Below are 22,803 nucleotides of genomic sequence, written 5' to 3'. Positions count from 1 at the left end.
ACCCGGAACAGTTTGCAGACGATAACTTGAAAACACTTGGGCTTAGGATCAGGAAACTTAATAGGGAGGTTGGTGAAGGGGTATATCGTTTTGCCGATGTTGCAGACCAATCAGTTTCCGGATGATAACTCGAGATTGCTTGGGCCTAGGATCATGAAAGTTGATTGGAAGGTTTGCCATGACCAGCAAAAGACAGCTATTGATTTTGAGGTCAGTTTGTTTGATTTGGGTTTAACGCCGTTTTTCAACAGTATTTCAGTCACATAACGGCGGGCAGTTAATCTAACCAGTGTTCCTGGATTCTGTACCAGTACAAACCTGTTCTCCGCAAGTAATGCCAACTTCCCTACATGTATCAGAGGTGGAGGACTAATGATTTCAGACACAATGTTGTTTATCAAATAGTCACAGAGAACATATGTCTCACCAGAGGATCGAATTCACGACCCTGAAATCCGTAGACCGACGCCCTACCTACTGAGCTAAGCGGGCAGGCTTTTGAGATCAGTAGGTCAAATAGGTCAAAAGTCAAGGTCACGGGGGCACAAACATTGAAAACCATTCCTGCTCAAAAACTTGAGAACCACTTGACTCAGAACCTTCAGATATGGTAACGTGATTGGACTTACCAAGCAGATGTCCCCTATTGTTTTTGGGGTCAAAGGTCATGATCACAGGGGCTTGAACCTTGAAAATGGTTTCTGCTCAATAACTCGAGAACCACTTTACCCAAAACCTTCAAACTTTGTAGCATGATTGAACTTATGGAAGTCATAGCGATCAAAGGATGGAACAACCCATCATGGGGGCATACGTTTTACAAACATCTCTTGTTTACATTTTTGTTTATTAATTCAGTTATATTTTTAAATCTATTGACATGCATACCTGCATTACTTATTGCTCTGCATTACATGCAGATTTGGTACTTATATAGCAAGACATTATGTTTCAAAATGATAGCAGAGACTGGTAATTACTTGCATTTTTTGAACAACCACGTGTATGCTAAGGTAAGCCAGTAATATATATGCTAAAGAAAGCCAGGTGATGAATATGTCGAGGTAAGCCAGAAGATATATATGCAAGGGTAAGGCAGCAGATACATATGTAAGAGTGTCGGGAAATAGATTTCCCTTGGGAGAAAAAATTGTTTAGCTTAACTTAAGATTTTCAAACTTATCTATGTATTTCCAATACCTTGCAAGTGACAGAAAAATACATTGACTTTAAATCTTTTATTTCTCCTGCATAAAACTGTGTTAACTAAACTGAAAGTACTGAGCAATTGATAATGCCATATGGAACCTGAAATAACATTAAATACATTAACAATGAGAATCTGAGAACGTAAACTCTCAACTTCATGTAACACATAACAATGATCAACAACAAGTGATAAGTTATAAACAGATAAACAACAACTGGAAACTTTCTCCTGCTAGGAATCTTCTGTTTCTAAAGTATCATTTTCAATCAGTTCACTTTGATCATCATCCACAGTTTCTACAATGTTACCGTCCACTTGTGTAACAATTTGTTCCCCGTCACACTGATCCACAGCCTGTATAATGTGTGTGGTGATACCATCTTCTGTTTCTATGTCCTGTGTAAGCACTTCCCCACCCTCTATCAGCTGGGCGATAGTGACCATCTCCCCTACATCCCCATTAGCATCAGGTACCATGGTAACGGTAGAAACTTCACCCTCCTCTGACATGGTGATTGTCTGCACCTGACTGTCTGAATTCTCCATGTTTGCCATAGGAACAATGGCCACAGTCTCACCTGTAGTTCTATCTAACACTCTCATCACTCCGGTCTCCTCGTCTGTTATAACGAGGTAATCATCAGTGACTTGTACCGCCTCTACCACTGAGGTCTCACTGCCATCACCCGCTACAACTTCAACATTCTCTATCTCTACATTCTGTACCTGATCTTCCATCTCACCTGTCTGTACAACAACAATCTCTGCTGTCTGAAAGAACAAAAAAATAGGTGTTCACAAAGTGTTTTGTCATTCTGTGCATTGTGAAGACCACTGTCGCCCAAATGTTTTCATATTAGAATACCTTATATTAAAGTTATCATATTTACAATCTTTCCATGTTAAGGTTCCTCCAGCCTTTATAATGCTGCATTTTTAAAATCTGACCACTAGTGAAAAAGATACGGCAGTTTGAAATTTAAGAAAATGGCTGATCATGGAGGCAACCATCTTAGTGTTTATGACGTCATTTACACACTGCTGAACTCTTTGTTTACCAAATAACCTTCAGAGCAGATTAATATCATATGTTTCCATGTTAAAGTTGTGTATTTACAATACTGTGAAATCATTATTAGCAGGGGACTAACTGTTGTGAATTTCCTGGTTCAGTCAATCCATGACATTAAATCCAAAAAAACATCTGTTCGATCTTCAACAAACTCATATTCCCATGAAAACTGTTTTGGCTGACACCACTTCTTTTTCAAGAAATTTAATAACTTTACAGTATTTCCATGTAATGTTATCATATTTACAATATTTCCATATTTAAGTTATCATATCTACAATATTTTCATTTGACAATAATTCCATTTTCAAATTATTAAATTTCCAATTTTTTCATGTTTAACTTAGCTGTATTTACAATATTTCCATTTTCAAGTTATAATATTTACAACAGTTCCCAGTAAAGTTATCCTATTTACAAAACTTCATGTTAAAGTTATCCTATTAATGACATATCTATGACAGACTTGAGCTATATCTGAAAGCACAAACTTTTCCATTATCAATCTTACGTCTTGACAAGACCATGCCAAGTATGGGGACTTGCTTGTTGTTTCTCTAAACTTCCTGCAGAATTTAATATACTGGCCCATTTTAACATGCTTGAACTAGAATGCTCAAATTTTACCTTTTAATACAAAAGATGTCTGAAATCAGCCCATTATAAAAAGAACTTTGTATAAAAAGTTCAAAATTGATGAGATGTATTGTACACAAATTCAACATTCTTCCTATTTTCATATCCAAACAAGCCACTACCTGCTGTGATTCCACATCTGCCTGAGTTACTTCCCCTTCCTTACTGACATCATCTACAGACTCGCCCTCTGGTACAATATACTGCTGTGTATCTGCAACAACGGATGAAAACTCTGCGAGGACTGTGTAATCTGTGTCATCCTCATCCTCGTAGTCTTTCATCATCACCATCTGCTTCTTACACGACACTGTAACAGTACAATAATATTACAACACTAATAATACATTATTGCAAAAACATTCCACTTGTTTGCTTGCATAACAAGACTATTTGATACAAACCCAAATTTGTGAAGATAGACGAAATGGAAATTTAAATTTAATTTTGTGCACTGATGCAACCATGAAATCCATGAAAACTAGTGTATACAACACATGATAATTTTGCAGTATGCATGATACTGACTATCTGTCCTGTTGAGTATACATGATACTGACTCTGTCTGGGCCATTTAGTGTACATGGTAATGACATTGTCATGCCTGTATTTGCAGAACAAAATATTATCAATTTTTTTAAATCCTGGTAACAGTGAATACTTCCCATGACAATCTCACAGAAGACTTATTGTCCTAAATCTGCCATCTCTGATTACAAAGGACAATTATAGATCTAAGATACTGCATACAGCAAATTGAAACAAGTACAATATCATAGAAATACTGAACAGGTTAAACAACTTCTATATTAACTTGTACTAGCACTGTTTAAAACCAGAAACATTAACAAAACAAAATCAAAGTTACATATAAGAACCCCTCATATTTATTGATATCCCTCTATATGTCATTAAATAAAGTCATACTTTGCAAAAGATTCACAGAATATCACTTTACAAACATTCTATGTTGGATAATATAGCTATGGTACTTATTTCAGAAGGAAAGTTCAGAAACCTCTAGTTTAAATAACTTAAATATGGCTTTTTAAACACAAACCTTTAGCTTTAAGATGTCTGTTCAGAGTACCATGTTCAGCAAAGCGACGACCACAGAACTGACACTCGTAAGGTTTCTCCCCTGTGTGCATCCGCATGTGACGAACCACAGAGCCCTTCTCTCGGAACCGACGATGGCAGAATGTGCATTCGTAGGGAAGGATATCTGAGTGGGTACGTAGATGAACTTTCATTGCATTCTGTGAAACAAGAAAGTCAGGAGTTACACTAACACTTATTTGAATGTTTACATAAGCTTATCCTACAATAATTCAATAGCAATGCCTTGCTCTAAAATTGGCTATATTCTAATCAGGAATAAGACTTAATTGATAATCCTAACTGCCTCTGTACCCAGTAATAAGTTGTTGATTGATTGTCTCTATAGAAATCACTTAGTACCTCAAAGAACTAAAAAACTTTCACTGCACAGAACATCTACAGATAGTTCTCTTTAACTGTATGTAAATTACACTGAATTTCAAAGTGTATATATTGTAAATCAAACCTTCATCACATATATTTAAACTGCCTTAACTAGCTCACCATCACAACTGACAGAGGTTTATAATGTGCCAGTATTTAACCCTTTTGTATAATAAATAATTACAAGTCACCACCCGAAGTCCTGAAATGGAGAAAATATTTTCAAGTACTTACATTAGTTTTAAATGATTTTTCACAGAAGTTACAAGGAAAAGGTCGTATTCCAGAGTGAATCTTGATATGCTCTCGCACATGTGAAAGGCGCTTGAAAAGTTTACCACACTCCCCACACTTGAAATTCCGATCTTCTATGTGTGTTGCCATATGTTTCTTCAAGGTATCTCTCGTGATAAATGACCGGTCACATTTTGAACACTTATGTGGACGTAAACCTATAAATAAAACAACATTTATTATACAGGTGTTGTTTTTCTATTCTGCTTGAACTTTAAATGCTATGGTTTCTTCCTAACAGTATATACAGCTAGGTACACAATTATATTTGTATGACAGACATTAACCCTTAACACGACTGATTCTGCCTATGCAACCAATGTAGAGTACTGACAACATAACTTGACATCATATTTTAATGTCAAAGTGTATGAGCAACTTTTATATACCTTATTATATTTAGATTGCAAAAAAAAAAAAAAAACTTGGATAGTTCGTAAATTTTCCTCATCCCCTTGCAACCTTGAGCAAACTGTGTTATACCATACTCTTTCTTGAAGGCAAGAGATGTCTAAATATTTAACTACTGTCATCTTACCTGTATGATTTCTCATATGTAGTTTGAGGTAGTTACTTCCCCTGAAATGTTTGTTACACACAGGACATTTGTACACAGTACCAGATATATTTCTGTCAGCTTCAGTGTCTGCATAATCTTGAGGTAGTTCCATTAGTTGTTTCAGCGCTGTCTTAGCCTCACTGTCAATAAATAAATGTTTACTGTTGAAATATTGTAAAGAAATAAGAGACCATTTCATACTATTACATACAAAATTAGCTAGTGTGTTAGGTGAAACATGGAGGAACTGTATTTACCTGCATGATAACCACATCTGTATAAAAGTTTATTACCTTCATAGAGTTTACATCAGTAAGTTGAAGGAATGTTGGACTTTTTAAAAGGCTTATCATTAAACGAATATTTTACTTGCTTTGATATCGGCTGTTATCAGACGTGACACTGGATCTTCAAAAGCTTCTTAACATTAAAAGTTTCTTAACAAAGAGAAAACAAGGCAAAAATGGAAAGGAGTTTTATCTCGTTGATTTGATCTTTGTAAACCTGATAGTGACACCAATTTGGTCAAGGCTGATACAGAAATGCTGTCACTTTCAAGCATAAGATTTTAATCAAATTCTGCCTTTGAAATATTGGGAAATGATAAAACATGAATTACCTGATGAAGTTATTTCCATCTTTATTTGCCTCATGTTTCTCAGCCCTTGTTGATCCTAAATCTGTCAGAGGATCGCTGCCCTGTACATACAACAATATCCAGTAATAATACACAATGCCTTGTAAACAGTTAAACAGTTGTGTTTTAAACTTTAAGAATAACCAAGGCCTTCACATAGTTGCCTGATTTACCAAAGTTCAGGGTACAGATGCACATAAAATTTAACCACTAGGCCCAAAGTGCTTAAATATCCACGACCATGGTGCTGTCTAAAAGGCAGGGTGCTTCTGAAATAGGACAAGGTGCTGCCTAAAACAAAACAGGATGCTGTCTAAAATGGAGCAGACTATTTTCTAAAATGGGAAAGGTTTAGTGGCAGTTGTAGCATTTTTTTTCCAATGTTTTTTCCTTACAGGAAAGTTTACCCTAATCTGAATACAATGATGTAGAAACAAGAAAGTTTACCCTGACCTGAACACGATGGTGTAGAAAAAAGGAAGTTTACCCTGACTTGAAAACGATAGTGTAGAAACAGGAAAGTTTACCCTGACCTGAACACGATAGTGTAGAAACAGGAAAGTTTACCCTGACTTGAAAACGATGGTGTAGAAAAAAGGAAGTTTACCCTGACTTGAAAACGATAGTGTAGAAACAGGAAAGTTTACCCTGACCTGAACACGATAGTGTAGAAACAGGAAAGTTTACCCTGACCTGAACACGATAGTGTAGAAACAGGAAAGTTTACCCTGACCTGAACACGGGAGTGCAGAAACAGGAAAGTTTACCCTGACCTGAACACGATGGTGTAGAAACAGGAAAGAACACCGACCTGAAAACGATAGTGTAGAAACAGGAAAGTTTACCCTGACCTGAACACGATGGTGTAGAAAAAAGGAAGTTTACCCTGACCTGAACACGATGGTGTAGAAACAGGAATGTTTACCCTGACCTGAACACGATGGTGTAGAAACAGGAATGTTTACCCTGACCTGAACACGATGGTGTAGAAACAGGAAAGTTTACCCTGACCTGAACACAATGGTGTAGAAACAGGAAAGTTTACCCTGACCTGAACAAGATAGTGCAGAAACAGTAAAGTTTCCCCTGACCTGAACATAATGGTGTAGAAAAAAAGGAATGTTTACCATGATCTGAACATGATGTTGTAGAAACATGTGAATGCTTAGCCTGATCTGAACATGATGGTGTAGAAACATGAAAGTTTACCATGATCTTAACATGATGGTGTAGAAACATGAAAGTTTACCCTGATCTGAACATGGTGTAGAAACATGAAAGTTTACCCTGATCTGAACATGATGGTGTAGAAACATGTGATTCTCGAAGTCCTCCTTGTTGTCAGTAATGTAATGGCACAGCTGACATTTACATGTGTCTTCTGCTAAATGTGTACGCAGGTGAATCTTCAAGGCTTCCAAGGACAAATACTCTTCATTGCACACCTAAATAACAAACAATCCTCGTAGAATTACAATACAATACAATACAACTACCAATACATGAATACTGGCATTTAGTTTTCTTCTGTAAAGACCATTCCAATAAACTGCAGCCTAAAGGTAACATAAGTCTCCAAACAAAGTGACAATGACCTTTCAGTCATAATTTCAATACGTCAAACTTCTGTATACTGTTACATTATCTCAGTATGTGACATATTTTCATATGCCTGTTTTGGAAAAGCTCTGCACATCAGCTCATCACCACCTACTATTTGCCAAGACTGAAGTCAAAACTTTGAGTAATTCAATTATACTATGGACATAAGATATGATGGACAGATCTGACTTTGATCTATAGGCCTGGTTCATACACTCATACACATTGTCTCATTGCCAACTACCTATACGCCAACAATGAAGTCAATACATTGAATGGTTGTTAGGTTATGCTCCGGACACAAAATATGAATGATAAATTTGACCTTTTAGCTCCATAAAGACATTGATCTTTGACCTACCAACCTGGTTCATGTACTCTGCACATCATATTATCATGTATTCAATGACCCAATTTTGAACCTGTCCATGAAATCATTAAGATTCTGACAGCAGGTGGTGACAGACAAATGAGTATTACAGTAGCATACTAGGTGAGTAACAAAAATACACATACCTTACATATATTAGCAGTGGACTGACTGACTGTCTCTGAATGAACAAACTGCTGTATATTCTCGTCTTCTATAATAGTTTCTACACCATCTGCTATTACAACTTCAACCCCATCACTTGTACTGTCAAACTGAAACAAACATATATATACAGGTTCATGTACATAACTTCCAGCTTTTGGAACTTTCTCATAATGAGGCTTCTCTCAAAACTAATTCCCTACAAAATAGTGCATTCCAGACTTCAGTGGGAAGCAGAAACAGTCAAAATTTTGTATCATGCATGGAGCAAGTCTGGGAATTTTTAACAAAGCCTGTTGGAGGACAGCCACGCTTCACTATTCAACAGCCTTATCGCTAGAGAATGTTAAACAAATGAATGCAAAAGTTGAAAAGGGGGCATTATTTTGTAAAATGAAAACAGTCAAATGGAACTTGTGCAATGTTAATCAGCTCATCACAGTGAGCAAGTGTGTGAAGTTTCAATGGATTCCCATAAGTAGGTACTGGGACATAAGCTTACACACAAAAACCAAAATCTGCTAAGTCAAAAATGGGCATAATTTTGTAAAACTAGAAATGTGTCCATGGGACACAGATGCCCCAACTACATGACAAAGGACAAACATCAAACGCGAAACCCAAGGTGCACAACTGCACAGTCAAGCTGACCAACATTCCTGTAAACTTTAGTGACTCTAGGTCAAATACTTTTGGAGCTACGCACGACACAACATTAAAATGACCAATTTTTAACTAAGTCAGGGGCCATTACTCCTACAGGACTGAATGAATCCAGACGCGAAACCCCAGGTGCACAACTGCACATGCTGACCAACATTCCTGTAAACTGTAGTGACTCTAGGTCAAATACTTTTGGAGCTACGCGCGACACAACATTAAAATGACCAATTTTTTACTAAGTCTGGGGCCATAACTCCTACAAGGCTGAATGAATCCGGACGCGAAACCCCAGGTGCACAACTATACATGCTGACCAACAATCCTGTAAAGTTTTGTGACTCTATGTCAAATATTTTTGGAGCTAGGCACGACAAAACACTAAAATGACCAATTTTTACAAAGTCAGGGGCCATAACTCCTACATGACTGAATGAATCCAGACACGAAACCCCAGGTGCACAACTACACATTCTGACCAACATTCCTGTAAAGTTTTGTGACTCTACATTAAATACTTTTGGAGCTAGGCGCGACACAACATTCTCGGAAGGAAGGACAGACGGACAAGGGCAAATCTATATGCACCCCCCAATGTGGGAGCATAAAAAGCAAACCTATGCATTGCAAATCAGTTCATCACTGTAAATAATCCTATTTAGTTTCAATCCATTCCCACTGGTGGTTACAGGGTTACATACGACCCACCTGCATTGGTCTACGGATGGCGGGGTCGCGAGTTCGATCCCCGGGCGGGGCGTATGTTCTCCGTGACAATTTGATAAAGACATTGTGTCTGACATCATTCGTCCTCCACCTCTGGTAATTCATGTGGGGAAGCTGGCAGTTACTTGGGGAGAACAGGTTTGTACTGGTACAGAATCCAGGAACACTGGTTAGGTTAACTGCCCGCCGTTACATGACTGAAATACTGTTGAAAAACGGCGTTAAACCCAAAACAAACAAACAGGGTTACATCCATAAACTTAACCAAATCAGGATGCCAAAATCAAAACACCGGTAAGTGCAATAGCTCTACCTATTCCTCAAAAAGTTTAAACTTAACCAAATAGGGATGCCAAAATCAAAACACCGGTAAGTGCAATAGCTCTACCTATTCCTCAAAAAGTTCCAACTTAACCAAATCAGGATGCCAAGTAAGTGCAATAGCTCTACCTATACCTCAAAAAGTTTAGCTAAAAATAGTACAGTGCAGGTGTTGTTTTAACAAAAAAATCACAATCATTTTTTTTTAACAGCTGTAGACAGAAAGGAGTTTTAGTTAACATTACTGTACAAACCAGCTGTCTATCTTCATCATTTTGTACAGAACCATCAAGTACATCAGTTACAGCGTGAATATTAGATAACTGTTCATCAACCTGACCTTCTTCTTCATCTAACTGCTGTATATTGATCACAGAAACCAACTGAAAACATACAAATCAATCATACAAACTACAATCATACAACTCTCCAAAGGAATTTCAATCACATAACATTATCTTCATAAAATGGAATCGTATAAAGCTATGAAATCATACAATATAATCTTCACAAACTGAAATGATACAAAAGTATATCTCATAAACTGAAATCATATAAATCTATCCTATGAAATTTGCACAAAATACAGTACAGTATTAAGATATGTTCACATTTTTTTCTTGTTAATTCACACTAACACAATGCAGTTCAAATGCAAACTTTCAACCTTTTAAAGGTAGAAGGTTCCTTCTGTGCATTGTTTCAGATTTCTGCAGGCACATGGGTAGAACCTCAGACCTTCAGCAATCCAGCAAGATAACCTACTCTCATGGTGACCAAAGCTGGGCATGATCAAACTGAGATGACATGCAAGTGACTCAAAATTCAGTGACCTTGACTGCAAAATGGTGTGTGATATTTATTATTTGTTAGCCTGACACAATGTATGTCAGATAGAGACTTTTCCCAGCTTCAGAGGGAAGATAACCCGAGCAGGGCGTCAAGTGCTTTTGGGAGTCAAAAATATAGGTAGGATCCTGAAATATAGGTATTTGGGGGCCAGAAATATAGGATTATATAGGTTGCTTATAACGAAGAAAACAAGTCAGACAAGTGTTTTATCCTCCTCCACCACCACCAGCACTCTCTTTTATTAAACATAAAATACAAAGGAACAGAAAAAGTGGCTACTTTTATGATTTTAAACAAATAACATTTTAACATATATCTTACTTTCATAATAAACTATTAATTCATCAACAGACAAAACTTTACCAATACTGGTACTCAAATCAGTTTAACAGGGAATTAGGCAAACCAAGCCATATTGCTAACAACATATATCAGTACATTGTTATATAATACAAGTATAAAATATTGTGTTGGGCCTGCATTTGTACATGAATGAAAAAGAAAACAATTATAATCAAACCATCTACAGAACAAAAGTAAAACAGTTTCATACATCTACTTCTGATAGCCAACTATCTCGAAACTGACTCTTATTAGCAGGCATTATGAGGCTTAATTATGAAACATTAAGGCTTATTCTGAAAACAAAATAAAAACATGTGCATTTCCGATTCACATTTTTATACATGAAAGCTTTAAGAAATGGAAAATATTCCAACTGAAAAAAGAACTTCCATTACTTAAAGCTTTCCTAAAGCTGGGCTGGGCTTGGTCGCTACACCTGAAAGGAATACAAATTTCAATGCCTAAAAGGTAACAGCATATTTATAAACTCAATTATCATAGAATTACTTCTTTTTTAATGGTTTGAATGACCTTTGTATTCCTTGCTTACCACAAAATTTCCAGATTATAGGTATTTATAGGTATTTTGGCAAAATATAGGATTTTATAGGTTATTATAGGTAGAGGGCTAAAATATAGGAAAATATAGGTAAATATAGGTAACTTGACGCCCTGCCCGAGGTGCCCCTCCAGACACTGTTTCAGGCAAGGGTAGGCACCTTGGTATAATCACCAACCTTCCATAATCCAGCTGAATGACTTCCTCATTTGAGGACTTCTACAAACAAGGTCTTAAATCTGTATCAGTACGGGAAAAGTGATTCAAAGTAAGTGAGTTTGACCACTAGTTCATGGAGGTTCCTCCATGACATGTTAAGTTCTGTTTTTTAACCGTGTTGTAATAAATATGTATAAAGTGATTAGAAATGTAAATCAATCAACCAATACATAATATGTGGTTCCAATGTAACAAAATTATACACTTTTAAGGCGAAGACAACATATAATCTGATAAATCAGTGATGTCCTTACATTGTCTTGGTCTACTTGTGGTAGTGACTGGTTCTCCTCACTCTGTTTGTTGACCATAGCTGCCACTGAAGCTGGAACGTTGGTGCCTACAGCCCACTTCTTCCGGTATCTTGGTAAATCATCATCCGACTTTGACGTACATGGTGTTCTAAAATAAAGCAATAAGAAAATTGTAATTCTATCAAAGACTCAAGAGTTGTTCTTGCCACTTTTCCCCTATATCGATACAATTGAAATTATCTTTAATTTTCTTTTAGTTTACTTTTAATAGCCTTCAGTGTAAAACTTACATTTTTTTTTTAAAAATTACATGTCCAATATACGGTAAATCCCAGTCTCAAGTGTTGAAAATCTTATGATTACTATATACAAACAAAATCATAATCGTACATGACTTTTTACATGTATTTACCACTTCTTATTTCTCTATCATACATGAAAAGTGAACCTTTAAAGAAAGTGATAATTGTTCATTCCATCTGTGAATGACTTGTTTTAGAGGTAAATTAAAGGGTACATACTATAAGCAAACCACATAAGTAATGAATACAGGCGCTGCCTTACGATGCGTCATAACTAGAAAACTGCAACCACCCTGACAGTTCAAACTGGTTTCTATAGTATTCATTCAACTTCTGGATTAGATTATATACCTTGACTTGAGATGTCTTGTCAGAGCACCTGATTCTGTGAAATTTCGACCACACAGTTCACATGGATATGGACGTTCTCCTGAAAATCATCAAAAACTAATCTGTAATCCTTATATTACAGTGAGTCACACCATACAATTCTGACCAATTTTTTATCGCTTCATTTCTAAAATTGTAAGAAGACTGAAGTCTGAGAGTTAGATATATCTCCAGAAGTTGTTTTTTGCAGTAAATGGCAAGATAAATATGTACTAAATAGAGCTGAAGTAATTGTCCTTCAATTTACCTCATTACATCAATTAACCATTAATAATCTGAACAATCACTGACAGTGAGTAATACCCTGGCAATGCCACTTTGTTACTGGAATTAACTGACCCAAATGTGTCCTGTATATCTACAATTCACGATGATTTTGTGTATCAAGTTTTATAAGAATCCACATCAAACTGTGGAAGCAGTTTGAGCACAGACTCACATGAACCAATAAAGCCTATGCACACATTAAAGTCAAACTTGCTCAAGAGACCACATTTATTAAGATACCATTTGCATTACGAGACTACTAGTACTTATTCAGTTCCCTTTTGTTCTGTTAAAAGAAGAAATTATGTTGAATTAAGCGACCATTTGTGTTATGATACCACTTGTTCCACCTCCTATAGGTTGTCTCTTAATGCAAGGTTTACTGTGTATCCAAGGACTCTTTACTCTGCAGTTCTTGGGCAGAGCCTTAAAACATGTTACACATAACTATACTTTGTGGTAAATTTGAGTACGGTATGAAGATTCATTGGAAACCAATATTTCAAAGTGTGAATCAGTTTATACCACAATGTCCTATGCTCCAAAATAAGAGGAGCACATTAACACTTCATGGTGATTATGTGATACATTTCCATTGGAACATGTGGAAGTAGTTTGTGCCACATTTTTATCATATGACTGACTGTAAGACAATGTCTTCAACCCCCATAAAACATGTTTCTGGTTATATATCAAGGATGTTGCAGCACCTTTAAGTACACCACAGTGTCCTCATTCCTCTTCTATGTTGTAATGACATTGTCAAGTATGTTAATCTCACATAAAATTTTGGAAATACACAGTGAGCAAGTAAGCTTGACAACTTATTACCGGTGCCTAGATTTAAGTTGTTGTGTTGCCAGTTGTAAACCCAAGTGGTCTATATATCCACTGACCCATATCTGGCTCACATTCAGGACTATGTATTACACCATATAGCAATGATCCACATGTGTCAGGGCCCCTCCATGTGAACAAAAATACTTGAGCCGTGCCATGATAAAATCAACATAGTGGGTTTGCGACCAGCATGGATCCAGACCAGCCTGCGCATCCACGCAGTCTGGTCAGGATCCATGCTGTTCGCTAATGGTTTCTCTAATTGCAGTAGGCTTTAAAAGCGAACAGCATGGATCCTGACCAGACTGCGCGGATGTGCAGGCTGGTCTGGATCCATGCTGGTCGCACACCCACTATGTTGATTTTCTCATGGCACGGCTCAGTTCACTGTTTAAAAGACATGTTAATGCGAACCTGTATGTCTCCTCATATGCCTCTTCAAAGATCCCTTTGTTTTGAAGGCGTATGTACAGCCCTCAATCTTACAGGCATACTGTCGCTTGTTTGTATGTGTCAACATGTGTGCTTTTAATACTGCAAGCTGAAATATTGAATAACACACTGACAATGACACTTCACACTCAAATGTTATAACTTCAAACTTGCATGCTGAAAAAAAACAACAACAAAACATCTAATCCCATTTTAGAGTACCATCAACTTGATACAACAAGAAAGATTTCAAACATGAGGGACATTATGACTCTGCAAAGCTGTCTCAAAGCTGGACTAAACAATTCTGGCAAAGGGTCACACAAGAAACACATATGTGAAATTATTTTCAAATGGACCATTGACTTCGGAGAAGATTTTCTGAGTTTTCCATACAGCCATTTAGAGAAACTAAGACTAGCCCCTGGCATCATGTTTTTTTTAAAATGGCAATAACTAAGAAATTTGTTAGTAAATCATCCAAGGAATATTGCTGTGAAATTATTTTGAAATGGGGCCTGTGGTTTCAAATGTTAACACAAATTATACGGTACTCTCCCCAAAAAATGCAGGCATTATTTCATACAAATTCCTCATAATTATATTCCTCTGGTTACCCTCCACTACGTTCTTTCAAATCATTCTGTTCCATTAAGAAACATAGCCACCAGGAACAAGGCTAGTTTTGCTATTTAGAAAACTCCTTTGCTTTGTGGTCTGGGAAATGTTCTTTATACAAACTATGGATAGTGGACAGCTGTCAGACATCCAATGATCCTATATGCATACTATAAGCACTTCATGCAGAGGCAAGCTGAAAGCTTTATTGACTAAAATATGACTGTAACTTTTTTTCTTTCATTTCTAAAAGTTTAAACTATCATTTAATCACAAATTTTCGAAACTATGTTTGTCATTTCAATAGAGAGAAAATACCCATATCAGCTTATTCTTAAATTATACACCAGAAAAACTAATACAATTCATTAATGTAAAACAGCTGGAATCAATTAATCTGTTCCTTACAGTCTTTACACACCAATACAAGAAATTAGAGCTTTTAAGTACTGGTATACTATCTAACAATGTAAACAAACATTTCATTTCAATATCCAGCAAGTACCTCTTTAAATTTATTCTCACAGATATTGCACATAAATCTCCGACCGGCTTTGTCATCTTCTGCTACTTTTTGTCTTTTTGCTGGCGGAGTTTGGTTGTCTGGCTTTGGGGCAAGTCTTAACTCTGTACCACCACCTCTTGCTGCTATGACAACCACTTCTTCTTTCCCCTCAGCTCTTGAGGCATCCTGTACAATGACTGGTATCTGACCCAAGCCCTGTACCTGACCACTAGCTTCGGCTTTCTCTACCAGTGCTGCTGCCATGATCACCTGGTCGAGGCTGTCCATCTCGGGAGGGGCCTCCTGCTGCATCTCTTGCTCCGCCTCCTCATCCTCCACTATCTCCTCCTACACAGGTAAATAAAATTAATACATTAAGTACTATAAACTGCATTCTCACACACTTGTTTGTTAACTGTCTCTACTTAAACATAATGGTAAATTGATTATATAAACACTTTACAATGCAGACATTTTTATTAAATACATGTGGGATGGTCATAAAGAAAATCCTTCTTAATCAAGACATTTATAAACTCTTTAATCAATTTTTGTTGCTTTACAGCCTTTTTTTTTTTAAATGAGTACTTATTCCAATTTCCTATACTTAGGTGTTGAACACCTTCAAACTCCGGAAAATGAATTATACGTATTTGACAGCACAGGCCATTTTGTTTTAGTGTGCTGCTAAGGAAACAAGATAGGTTTCACTTTACCCTGATTGTATCCATGTTAGGCTTGTATTCCTGGTCCTCATCATCATCCTGGAAATCATCATCATCATCACCTATATCATCATCATCACTATCTTCCTTGTGGTCATACTCTAGGTGACGTTTCAGTGATGCTTCTCTGGTTTGTTGAAAAGAAATAAATAGCGGTACTAAAGAACTTCCAAAATTACAAAAAAAAATCTTGAAAATCTGAAGGCAAGTTCCTTTAACATTAAAATCAGTAAGATTTTATTAAACATCTAAGTTCTTATTATTTGCCTTATCTCTATCTACTAAATGTTGAAAAAACTGAAATGTCAAGTTATCAGATATTGGTAGAGAAGAAATGAGCACTGCAATAAAATTCAAACATTCTTATCAAATAACTAAATGCTGTATACAGTAGTACTCAAGTACTATGGAAAATACACAAAAAATAGTGTTAAATATATAGGACTGCAGAAGCTACCTGTTGAATTTTCTGTCACATTTGGAGCAGACATACACTGGTTTTTCTGTAATGACAAGATCCTGATTGTGAACCTCAGTCAGTTTACGTCTCCCTCGCTTACCTGTAATACAAATAGGTTTTACAGTGTTACAAGCTTTTCAGACTGAGCAAATTTGTATATCAGAGTGCCTGAAGAAATTATTACTGCAAGAGACTGGAATACATTTTGACTAGAAAGCAGCAAGACCTATGTCCGTTCTCCACATTTTTTAAATATTCACAAGGTTTTAATATTGTTGTGCATTTCAGAATCTATTTGGAATCTTTCACTCATAAGCCAGGTGTTTACAGGTTTAATACCAAAGTATTTAATGAGGGGATAGTCGAAATTAGATTCATTTCATAAAGCACAACATAATGCAGTGTGCAGTAGAAGGTGCTGGACAAGTTTCTATAATTAACCTTTAGCCTGCGGGCGGCAGGTGATTCTGCCTTTGCGACCAGTGCAGACCAAGAGCAGCCTGCACATCCGTGCAGTCTGGTCATGGTTTGCACTGTTCGCTATTCAGTCTGTAAATTTTCAGTGAACACCCCTTCAAGTACTGCCCACAATGAATGATGGTCCAGTCTATTTTAGAAATTTAGCAGGCTAAGGGTTAACTGTAAAATGCTAAATCTTCATTCTGCTCTGTTGTTCTTTAATTAGCACACGGTGTGATGACAATTTGCATGAACGTGCATTCTATCGCTACAGAAATTTCAACCAAATGTCATCAGTATAAACTGATCTTTCTTAAGTCTAAATTTTACACCATAAAACTTGATGAATATGGCCCCTTGTGTACAATAAAGCCCCTTGTGTACAATAAAGCCCCTTGTGTACAATACATGTATAGCCCCTTTTGTACAACATAGAGGGAAATTTCAGCTGCACTGACATTTATTTCATTCTTTGACTAGTTAATCAAGTATAACATGTGTTTTGCCATTATGTTAACACACCTGTCTTTCTCTGTTGATCATTTTCTTTCTCCTCGCCTTGCTCTGTATCCCGAGATAAAACTTTTTCTTTCTTTATTCGTGTCTGTCTCTGAATCAATGTGGGCATTATCATCCTTCTGTCCACATCTGACTTCAAGTACTTCACCTTCAAATACATTTGTCAAATCAAAACCTAAATTAAAACTATAGTTACTTATTTGAAATAAATGGAATTACCCATTTGTGGCATTAAAATATATACATATATATTCCAGAATTTACCATATTTCACCTGCAAAGCATTAGTGGAATAGTCATTATAAATAAAATAAACTAACATTAGCAACTGGAAGGGTAGCACACTCGACTATTTCAAATGTTTACCAAGAGAGAAATAAAAATAACAGATAATTGTGAATGCATGTACAGATTTTTATCTTTACCTTTATGTGTGTTTGCATGTATGTGTTTTGGGTGGATGTGTCATAATAAAAAATAACTTGGAATTGAGAAGCCTGAAATACAATTTAACCTGAAAGCATCAGCAATGGTGATGCCAGTGCAAGTACATTAACAACATCCCTCCTTATTCTTTGAATAGCTGAACTAACAAGAGCTGTCACTAATGGTGACAAATGCCCCCGCAGCACCTTGACCTTTGACCTGGTGACCCCAAAGTCAGTAGGGGTGGTGTACTCAATAAGTACTATCAGCATGTGAAGTTTGAAGGTCCTGGGTGAAGTGATTCGCATGTAAAGTGCCTTCATGCAAGAAGTTAACGTTGGCCCCTGTGACCTTGACCTTTGACCTGGTGACCCCAAAGTCAGTAGGGTTGGTGTACTCATAAAGTACTATCAGCATGTAGAGTTTGAAGGTCCTGGGTGAAGTGGTTCGCAAGTAAAGTGCCTTCATGCAAAAAGTTAATGTTGGCCCCTGTGACCTTGACCTTTGACCTGGTGACCCCAAAGTCAGTAGGAGTGGTGTACTCAATAACTACTATCAGCATGTGAAGTTTGAAGGTCCTGGGTGCAGTGGTTCGCGAGTAAAGTGCCTTCATGCAAAAAGTTAATGTTGGCCCCTGTGACCTTGACATTTGACCTGGTGTCCCCAAGGTCAGTAGGGGTGGTGTACTCAATAAGTACTATCACCATGTAAAGTTTGAAGGTCCTGGGTGCAGTGGTTCGTCAGTAAAGTGCCTTCATGCAAAAAATTAATGTTGGCCCCTGTGACCTTGACCTTTGACCTGGTGACCCCAAAGTCAGTAGGGGTGGTATACTCAATAAGTACTATCAGCCTGTGAAGTTTGAAGGTCCTGGGTGCAGTGGTTCGCAAGTAAAGTGCCTTCATGCAAAAAGTTAACGTTGGCCCCTGTGATCTTGACCTTTGACCTGGTGACCCCAAAGTCATTAGGGGTGGTGTACTCAATAAGTACTATCAGCATGTGAAGTTTGAAGGTCCTGGGTGCAATGGTTTGCGAGTAAAGTGCCTTCATGCAAAAAGTTAACGTTGTGACTAACGAACTAAGTAACCAACTAACAAACGAACGGACAGTTGAAAACTAATATGCCTCCCTTCGGGGGCATAAAAAGTCTAAATATGTTCATGATATATAACTGAAGCACAGAGTACCTTTATGCTACAATGTGCTATATACAGCTCAGAAACTAATTTTACCTGAGAATTCAAAAATTACCTTGTAATTATCGTGTTTAACTTTATGTTCGAGGTATTTCTGTATGTTGTAAAACACCATGTTACACTTCCTACACACATGTACATCATCGTCATTCTCTTCTTTTATCACAATCTCCTGAATTTCTCCTGAAACTATAAACAAGTATACATAACTTTTTATTTTCCCTCAATTTGTCTTCAAACTACATACATTTCTACAATAACTTTGTTTTCCTGCAAATTTTTCCCAAAACTAGGTAATTTTTTTCTCATCTTTTTAGCTCTGGCAGCTCCTTAAAGGGGCCAATTAGCATAGCCATTGAAACAAATCTGAGAGAGAAACTTGCAGACAAAGGTCCTAGTACTCATCCAAAAACGACAAACATAGAATCCCTCAAAAAGGAATTACTATATCATTGTCAAATATAAATCCCCATTTATAAAGCTTCTGGTCCTGATAATATACATGCTAAAATCTTAAAGGAATGTAAAGAAAGTATATCACCAATTCTTACTATAATTTTTAATAAGCCTCTTGCAGAAGGCAAAATCCCACTAGACTGGAAACATTCAAATGTGTGCCCTGTTTTTAAAATGGGAGATAAACATGATGCCATTATCTACAGACCAATTTCTCTGACTTGTATCTGTTGTAACATATATGTTGTAAAATACTTCTATTGGAAAGTAACAACAGCTTATATGATTTGCAACATGGCTTCGATCCGGGACATCCTTATTCTGCGGCCATGTGGCCAAATTTGCGGCAAAGTGCGACATATTTTATTATGTTCCCCAAAGGGGGTGGTGGAGTGGGGGATGAGGGGAGCATAAAGTCGCCACTTTGTCTCTCTGTCACTTCTTGTCCGAAGCATAACTCAAAAAGTATTGATAAGGAACCATAACTCTAGGTGGTCCCATTTTTTAATTATCTCCCTTTTTGTAAATAGCTTGTCTAGAGCCTAAGTTCAAAACTATGAAAGAGGTTGATGTGATATATATTGACAGAAATCTGTGAGAGAAAGTGCAGCATAAAGGGAGATAATTCATATATAAACAGGTAAGCCAGAGTTATTGTTCTTTGGCCCTGCACTCCCGCTCACTGATTTCTATCAATATATAATTTCTATCAATATATTAAGTATTACACTAAGCGCTGATACAGTTTTCAAGTTATGTTCTAGACAAGCTTTTTTCACATAAGGGGAGATAATTCAAAAATGAAGTCAGCTAGGGTTATGGTTCTTTAGCACTGCTCTTCTTAATGAGCTAGATCATTGTGTGAAGTTACAACTTAGTTCCGTCAATACTTTTTGAGTTATGCTCCGGACAAGTTGTGTGATAGATGGACAGATGGATGGACAGACAGACGGACAACGTGGCAACTATATGCTCCTACACCCCACTTCGGGGAGCATAATATAATGCGCTGCAGATGGCTGCTGATTGGCCGCAGAATATCAGCATGTGTATGGTTGTTGGTCTCCGACCAGTATCAGTTTTTGTAACTTTTAGTACTGTGCTTGAAAAAAACTGAGCATGTCCGAAAAAGAAACTATCCGAAATCTTTTCTCTTAACAAAACCTCCTGCAAGTAAAATGGCGTTCCTGCCATTCAAACCAAAAATAAATTTGCATTTTGAATCTTAGCAGTGCCATTTTCAGGTACCTTGTATACGCAAATATCAACAACAATGTGTAAATAAGCTAAAAACACGCGAATCTGTAAAAAAATAACCTGTTTCCTGAAATTGACCCGTTTGGTCGGTTTCTGATTCGATGTCGTTCACCTCCATTTTCGTTTACGACAACTGTAATTTCCGGTATTTTCCGTTTATTTCCGTGATCAAAGTACTGGAGATGCAGGAGACCAATCCCCAATTTCACGAAAAAACTTAGTAATTACATAGTTAAGTATGTTATTTCAAAATCGTGCTGTTGCTTAAGTTATTGTTATTCAATAAAGACAATTTTGAATTTTTTCTATTACATTGTAGGCCTATTTATAGCTATAGTAGTATTAAGTACTTGCTTAAGTCAGGAATAATGTCTATTTATGTCCCTGCTTAAGTATATCAAAGAGCTATAAAAATAAATTACTTCTTTGAGTATATTTCTTATTTCTATACTTCGTTTTTTGTACAATTCAGAATTGTTGTGTTGTAAATGTCATATATGGTTAAGAGTCAACATTAAAGACGCATAATGAAGGTCAAAAACACGCATTTGAAATACAAGATACAAGATACAAATTTCATTTAAAGTCGGTGTTAAATATATATTACAGACTTAGCCAAAGAAGTATAAAATACATTATTTTTATAGCTCTTTGACTTAGCTAAGCAGTTACTTAAGTTTTTTCGTGAAACTGGGGCCTGGATTTTTTCAAGGTAAAATAAACCAAATACGCCGGCTTAGGAGCAATTTCAAAGTCACGTCAAACTTTTACGCTGTGTTTGTATGAAGTTTCTATAGAGATGCAAAGTCGTTGGTCAAACTTAATTCTAACACGACCCGTCCGTTTATACCAGTATAAACTAATTCTCTATCAAAGAAATATTAATGAGTGTATAATTATAGTGTTTAACTGGTGCAGCATTTAATGCTGATGTACTCAACAAAATATGTTTATGCATTTGATTGGTACACTGAAAATAGTTTTATAAAAAGTACAGATTTATTATCAATTTGATACTTCGATCATTATTACTATCATGTTAAAAAGCACATTCACAATTTTTTTTATTTTGTTTATTGCACACATATTATTTATGGTCATTTGAAACAATAGCGGGTTGCCATGGTTCCTCGAACTAGTACATGCAGGATGTGTAAGGATTATAGTATCAGAAATGTGAAAGGATTTTCACCACCACTGATCGATTTTAAGTGTAAAGCATTATTATCTAAGAGATTCTTAAAGTGTACGTATATCTTTTTTTTCTATAGGCTTCCTTGTCGACTGATTAAAACACAAATGATTTTAAAATAATCGGTTATTAGCAAACTAATCAATGTGAAACAATCTATCTCAATTTAATCGATGACCAGCACTCACTCGGGATGTGAGCACCCTACATGGGAGCTACCAAAATACTATAGATATTGAGTTTCTATCCTTGTGTGCCTTAAGCAAAACATAACATTTTGAGTAAATGCCCAGACTGTGACAGAGTCAGAGGGTCAAGAACACCTATATTATCTGGTAATATTTCTATAACACATTTATTTCCGACGACGTTGACTCCTCGCTGTCTACATTGGCGGAGGGTTTCTTCATGGACTAGCTTGCTCGGATCAGACTGGACAGACGTTGAAAATCCTCAAGAAAATGATTGCAAAATGATTATATATATGAGCCGTGCCATGGGAAAATCAACATAGTGGCTTTGCGACCAGCATGGATCCAGACCAGCCTGCGCATCCGCGCAGTCTGGTCAGGATTCATGCTGTTCGCTAACAGTTTCACCAATTGCAATAGGCTTTAAAAGCAAACAGCATGGATCCTGACCAGACTGCGTGGATGCGCAGGCTGGTCTGGATCCATGCTGGTCGCAAAGCCATTAAGTTGGTTTTCTCATGGCACGGCTCATATCATGAAATGTGCCTTGAACGCAATAATACGCCCTTAAAATCAAAAGTTTTTAGGCGAGAATTTCCCCAGA

The 22,803-nt window shown here is 36.7% G+C and overlaps 1 protein-coding gene across 2 annotated transcripts; it reads right to left on the bottom strand.

Annotated features, from left to right (window-relative positions):
* Window positions 1-1,223: 1,223 nt before the first annotated feature.
* LOC123564086 (transcription factor E4F1-like) lies at window positions 1,224-21,006 on the bottom strand. Of its 2 annotated transcripts, none has more exons than XM_045357381.2 (18): window positions 20,877-21,006; window positions 19,159-19,292; window positions 17,487-17,631; window positions 16,503-16,605; window positions 16,037-16,172; window positions 15,321-15,668; window positions 14,180-14,306; window positions 12,620-12,698; window positions 11,967-12,114; window positions 9,992-10,120; window positions 8,012-8,140; window positions 7,180-7,338; window positions 5,876-5,955; window positions 5,236-5,396; window positions 4,638-4,855; window positions 3,979-4,177; window positions 3,041-3,228; window positions 1,224-1,981 (listed from the first exon to the last, which is right to left on the bottom strand). In XM_045357381.2, exons 1-18 carry the CDS (start codon window positions 20,932-20,934, stop codon window positions 1,442-1,444), a joined length of 3,081 nt encoding a protein of 1,026 aa, XP_045213316.2. In that variant the 5' UTR covers window positions 20,935-21,006; the 3' UTR covers window positions 1,224-1,441. The 2 variants fall into 2 exon arrangements, with proteins under 2 accessions (XP_045213316.2, XP_045213317.2); XM_045357382.2 differs by lacking the exon at window positions 20,877-21,006 and adding an exon at window positions 19,655-20,010.
* Between the last annotated feature and the right edge of the window lie 1,797 nt (window positions 21,007-22,803).

The sequence above is a fragment of the Mercenaria mercenaria genome, chromosome 2 (assembly GCF_021730395.1).
Source record: "Mercenaria mercenaria strain notata chromosome 2, MADL_Memer_1, whole genome shotgun sequence".
NCBI lineage: Eukaryota > Metazoa > Mollusca > Bivalvia > Venerida > Veneridae > Mercenaria > Mercenaria mercenaria.
Note: the sequence above shows the minus strand (reverse complement) of the source record. Positions and strands in the feature narration are given on the sequence as shown.